Source organism: Cryptotermes secundus, unplaced genomic scaffold (assembly GCF_002891405.2).
Source record: "Cryptotermes secundus unplaced genomic scaffold, Csec_1.0 scaffold277, whole genome shotgun sequence".
Taxonomy (NCBI): domain Eukaryota; kingdom Metazoa; phylum Arthropoda; class Insecta; order Blattodea; family Kalotermitidae; genus Cryptotermes; species Cryptotermes secundus.
The window spans coordinates 211187-217342 of NW_019720164.1; the positions used below are offsets into that span (position 1 = coordinate 211187).

A 6156-nucleotide genomic window follows, 5' to 3' on the forward strand; every position below is an offset into this window, starting at 1 on the left:
ATCTCTTTCAGCATTTCAAGTATTAGCTGAATGTCTTGCTCCTCCATTTCCTTTTTTTCGTAAATTCAATACTTCTTCCCAAATCAATGCGTGTTTAAGCTCTGACACCAGTGTAACATGTTTTGCGTTACTGATCCCACTTCTGACACCAGTTGTCGCGTGTCTTGAGTTCGAAGCTCGTTGATCACGTGTTTAAGTTCTAATCCCGTTGGTCGCGTGTATAAGATCGTATCCCACTTCTGACACCAGTTGTCGCGTATCGGGCGTATATCGCGACAAATAACTTCTCGATGTATTTGATGTAGCGAATTTTATTTCACATTCGCACTTACAATCACCCAAATTACAGATTTACGATTACTGCTATCTGCAGTATCACAATTAGTACACTCCAAATGCCGGAATACCACTGACTAGCTGCTGGCTAACTCGGCGTTAGCTCCAGGACTCACTGACTGACTCAGTACAACTGACTCGCTGACTTTACGTCTCGACTCGGCGAATGTTACTTTATAACTGACTCGCAGCCACTGTGCAGCTCACTTATATAGCTGCAGTGCTTGCTTGTTGCGTAATGAGTGCCACGTCATCCTGTTNCCCCTGAAAACCAGCAGCATAAAATTCTTTGGGCTGCTGCTGGAACCAGGCGGTGACTCGTCGGGAAAATGTTCAGCTGAAAGATGATGTTTAAGGGGGCCAAACAAATGGAAGTCGCTTGGAGCAAGGTCGGGGCTATACGGAGGACGCTCGAGGACTTCCCACTTGAAATTTTGTAGCGTTTCATTTGTCTTGTTGGCAGTATGGAGACGTGCATTGTCATGCAAGAGCAACACACCTTTCATGAGGAGTCCTGGTCGCTTCCGTTGAATGGCCTTACGAAGTTTCCTGAGGATGTTACAGGAGTCGGCATTTACAGTTTGTTCTTGAGGCTGAAATGCGGTGAGCAATATACCTTCGTGATCCCAGAAGACTGTCAGCATCACTTTCCTGGAGGACGGTGTCACCTTAAACTTTTTTGGCAGGTGATGCAGGATGTTTCCACTGCACTGACATACACTTTGTATCAGCCTGGTAATGGTGAACCCAAGACTTGTCATCCGTGACAATTCGGGCTACCATATCGTGTCCTTCATCGTGGTAGCGACTGAGATGCTGTAATGCCAGACCCATTCTTTGCATTTTGTGTTGTGGGGTCAGCATGCATGGCACCCATCATGCACAGACTTTGTGAAAACCTAACCTGTCTGTCATGCATTATGAGGTAGGCCATGCAGGGTGAACAACCAATAGTAGTGGCTATAGTGTCTATAGTTACCCTTCTGTCTGCTCGGATTAAGTCTTCAACCCGTTGCACATTTGCCTCTATGGCAATCTCCGTTGGCTGGCCGACACGGTGTTCGTCTTCGATACATGTCTGCCGTTCAGAGAACTTCTGCACCCAATTGCAAACAGCTTGACATGACAGGCACTTCTCACCATAGATGGGAAGCATTTCTTTATAAATATTCTTTGATTCCATACCTTTTGCCCACAATAATCGCCCAAATGAGTGCTGCTCGAGGGTTGTACACTCACTCAGAGGCACTGCCACAATAGATCACTGTGGTCGCGATGTAAGGGCCAAGAAGGCCCACCCCTTATACATTCATCTTGCAACTGCTGTTTTGCTTTTGTAAACATCGATTGTCTTGTGTCAAATGTCATCAATTGCCACTGGACTAATGTTACCATCTAGTGGTGATAGCCTCAAGTGCCTTATTCAAACACCTAGTACCCCACATCAATTTGTAACTTACTTATTGACTCACCTACGTATATTATAAAAATAACATGCAAAATATTATTGTAGATCACAGAAAGATTATAATGCATCATATAGTGGAATTGATTTCACAGCATTTCATTCATGTTCCTTAACTTGTTCTTTCCATGTAGATTATCCTAAAATATTTTTCCTTAAAATATCCTCAGAGGTACAAAACATACGAGTCCTAAGTGTTCAAAAACGCATAATATTTGTAACAGAACAGCATATGTTATAAGAACAATGAATACAGCTGCCCAACCTTTTACTGTTTTTACATTCATCCAACAGAGAGACAGGGAAAGAATTTATTTCACGGATAGACAGTTGAAAACAATTTCCATAAAGTAGTAAGCTAAATTAATTTAATAAATATATCCTGAATGTACAGATGACCAACAATGCCTTTACTTAAGACTAACTGAAAAATAATAATTAATTTCATTAAGAGTCATGTCTCTTCAGTTTCATTTCCTACCTACCAAGCAATCGCATGTCTCTATCCCAAGGAACTGCGAGCAAAATCATAAGTTAAAATTCAAATTTCTCATTAGCATCAGGCTTTACTGAACTGTAAAGGTTTAAAAAAAAAATTCTCTCATAAAAGTTCAATATAATGGTATTCCACTTTCCACAGAAAGGCACTCATCTTAAAAGAAAAAAAAAAAGACTATGAAGCAAAGATCGGATCATTTTCTACTATCACATAATTCTGAAGATAAGGAACACACAATGCAAGCCATCTGTCAGTAACACAGGTTGGGTTGCACGATGTACAAATAGTCCAGCAATTTGCTTGAACATACTGTTAAGTGCAAATACAGTGGAATCCTCTTAAGTAGTTTCCCAGGGGATCTAAAAATTCTGACCTCTTAAAAAAAACTATCTCTGTAACAGGCTGTGAAGGCCTATAAGGTTGTGAGATCTCAAGGCTAATACATTTTCTAGGCAATCGGTTCACAAATGGCTGTGAGGTTGTCAGCCTTACATGCCATCTGCCCATTACCTCCAGGAAGATTCCTGGCACTCATTTGTGTTAGAGGCTGAGTCAACCTCTGGGTCACAGTGTGGCAGGAAGGTTTAGGTCAACTGATAAATCCAATGATTTCATCACAAATCAAACCCAAAACCTTCTGGGTTGTAGCTGAGAACCTCAACCAACTATACAACCAACTATGTTACAGCATGCCCCCAATAAGCAGTCTGTAGGAGTAGGTATAAAAAGTAGATATGCAGATTCCTTGCTGAAAAATTAGTCATCTCTCACAGTTTATTAAAATGTATAAGTACTAAAATTAATAGCTTTTCCTCTTTAGTTAATAGTTTTTGTTTTATTCCTGTCTTGCACCTCCCATGCTATTCAGCCTTTATGCTTACTAACAAATAAATACAATGATTTGTTGAATCCACAGGTATGAGGATAGTATAGGGAACATGAGAATGAATTGCTAGGCATGCAGTGCCCTGGCAGTCAGGGCCAGTTTGAAAGTAGAAAGAGTTACAGAACAGTACAGATGATGCAAGAAAATAGTAAACGGTAAAAATGAAGGAAAGGAACAGCTGAGAGGCCCCATCCTTCCATTAAGTAATGGATCAACTATCTCAACAGAAGGGAACATGCTGAGCAGGTCAAAATCATATTAGCCTTACATTGAAACCTCTAAAGCAGATTCCACTGTACTCATATTACAAAGACTACATTTGATGTCAAAAAGTATTTACAGTTTAATGATGATCTTTAAATTAAACAATATTTTAAAAATTTTGCATCAACCACATTAACGTGTGGACCCAGAGATCAACCAGTTTTCTGTTGTTTAATGTTGTTGTTATTATTTGTGCTGTTGTTTAATGTTGTTATGATTATTATTGTTCTTGCTGTTATATCATCTTCAATATTATTGTTTACATGAAACTTACTTGGTTCCAATCCATCCACCTTTATCTTGGAAACATCAACATGAGGTTGAATGGGTACTTTGAGTGGACAACAAGACACAGTAACTCCACCATATAGAACATTCAGTGTGTAGTTCCCAGGTGTTGGTGCACGATAGTCAACTGTGAACGTTCCATCCTCATTGTCAGTCACAGTAAGTGGAACATCTGTTCCTTTTTCACTAGTCAGTGCCATCTGGATGTCACCTAAATGGATCAGTACCTTTATTAATAAAATGAATTCAGTTATAAAAATAATCTTACATAGTAAAGATTTAATAACACATTATTTGCTGCAAGCGTATTAAAAGAAGAAAGAGACAATTTGGCAAGTTGTGGCATCCTTGGGAAAGCTGCTGGAAGGTGGAAGAAACAAAGCATGGTTAAGGCAACAAACAACAGTTTTTTACTAGAGTCTTAAAGCAGTAAAGTACGGTTACCTCCTGTGCCTAAACATCACATCATGAAAGCATTCAGGTAAAGTGAAGACATGCTCCAGTTATATTAATGTGAAGTAAATACCCCACATTTAACTATGGCTGTTAAAACAACAGTTCAAATAAAGGTGGACGATCATCTTATTAAACTAATTAGTCCAAATTATTCATATGCCAACACAAGCTGGGTAATTTGGCAATATAGGAGGTGCAAGAATTTAATTCCTTTTTATCCATACAAAGTAACATCAATGAATCTGAAGTTTTCACAGCAGAGATTATGAAGAGTGGCATCTCCTCGGAAGTAATATCATGCCGTCCGGCAGAAGCTCGCTGATGTTCTGGAGCAATGTACTGCCTCCAGTTTCAGGGTCAAAGAGTGGACCAAGAAAGAAACTGGCAAGAAGCAGGCAGTAAGCATAACAGGGGCAATATATTTATCTAAGACACTGATGAACTTCTGCTGGATTTCATGGCATCTTATCTCAGAACATAGTATTATTCATTTTAATTTTTTTACTAATTTAGAAAAATCCTTTATGAGTGAAAACAGTGGCTGAAACTGTGAGCATAATTAATGACTGTTCTTCTGCAGATCAATTAACCTACAGTATATTCACACTACACCCTATCCATGGGTATGTTATCTCCACCAAAGTTCCAGTAATACCAGCATGAGGCAAGAAATTTCACAGTATAAGACAAAGTGAAGTAGAATGAAGATTCGTATGCACGTGCACACATCGTAACACATTCACAAAGAGAATTATAGGCAGGAAAAGAAGTGGAATCATCAAGTTGTCAAAGGATGTTATGTCAGACATGTTTATTCAGTGCAATACCTCACCTCTACAGTACTCCGGTGAATACAAGTAACATAACCTCAATTCAAGCACATGTAATGACAGTATTACAGTATAACTAGTAATCAAAGTAACCATGATACCAAATTTCTTAAGTAATAAATGTGCACACACTCCAATGCAAATTTCATAAAAGGGAACACAATTCTATACATAATAAAACGAACTGTATAAATAAAAGGCAGTTGATCTACACATAATTTCCATACTGTACCACTCACCTCCATCTGACGCCAAGGTCAAGAATTGTGGAGCTACACCTTCACTTACCCATACGTTTTCATGGCATACTGCTTAACTAATTAAGCACAGAATGATGAATATAGATATTTAAAAAGTTAAATATATTTATTTATTTATTATTTATTAAGCACAGAATGATGAATACGAGTACACACACACACACACATATATACGAGGGTCGATCAATAAGTACCTGTGTTAGGAATAAAGACACAAGTTTTTCACTTTTTTTTTTTTCAACGTAATCTCCTTTCAGGTCGATACACTTTTCCCAACGTTTCTGCCATTTCTTTAACCCCTCCAAAAAATACGATTTGTCAAACTCTTCAAAATACGCTTCTGTCTCGGCGATAACCTCCTCGTTTGAGCTGAATTTTTTTCCCCCGAGCCATGTTTTCATGTTGGGGAACAGAAAAAAGTCACAGGGAGCCAGGTCAGGCGAGTACGGTGGGTGTGGCAGCAATTCATAGTGCAGTTCATGCAATTTGGCTACGACAATTCCAGATGAATGTGCTGGTGCGTTATCGTGGTGAAACAGCACCTTTTTCTTAGCCAAATGGGGCCGTGTCTCCTTCAATTTCTTATCGAATCGGTCCAATAATTCACTGTAGTACTGCCCCGTGATCGTTCTTCCTTTCTGCAAAAAGTCCATGAGGATTATTCCCTTCGAATCCCAAAAAATCGTGGCCATGACCTTTCCGGCCGATGGGACCGTCTTTGCCTTCTTCGGAGCAGATTCACCCGGAAAAATCCATTGTTTTGACTGTCGCTTGGTCTCTGGCGTATAATAATGTATCCAGGTTTCATCAACGGTGACGACTCGACGCAAAAACTCCTGCGAATTTCGCTTAAAGAGGTCCAAACACTGCTT

General features: G+C 39.4%; 1 protein-coding gene across 4 annotated transcripts in view; it reads right to left on the bottom strand.

Moving 5' to 3' along the window:
- Nucleotides 1-6156, bottom strand: part of LOC111867150 (filamin-A) — a 308902-nt gene that overhangs the window by 187249 nt on the left and 115497 nt on the right. For all 4 annotated transcript variants that reach the window (XM_023856756.1, XM_023856738.1, XM_023856746.1 and 1 more), the window contains one exon: nucleotides 3725-3949. In XM_023856756.1, the coding sequence (XP_023712524.1) occupies nucleotides 3725-3949 (225 nt within the window). The remainder of the gene's footprint in view (nucleotides 1-3724; nucleotides 3950-6156) is intronic.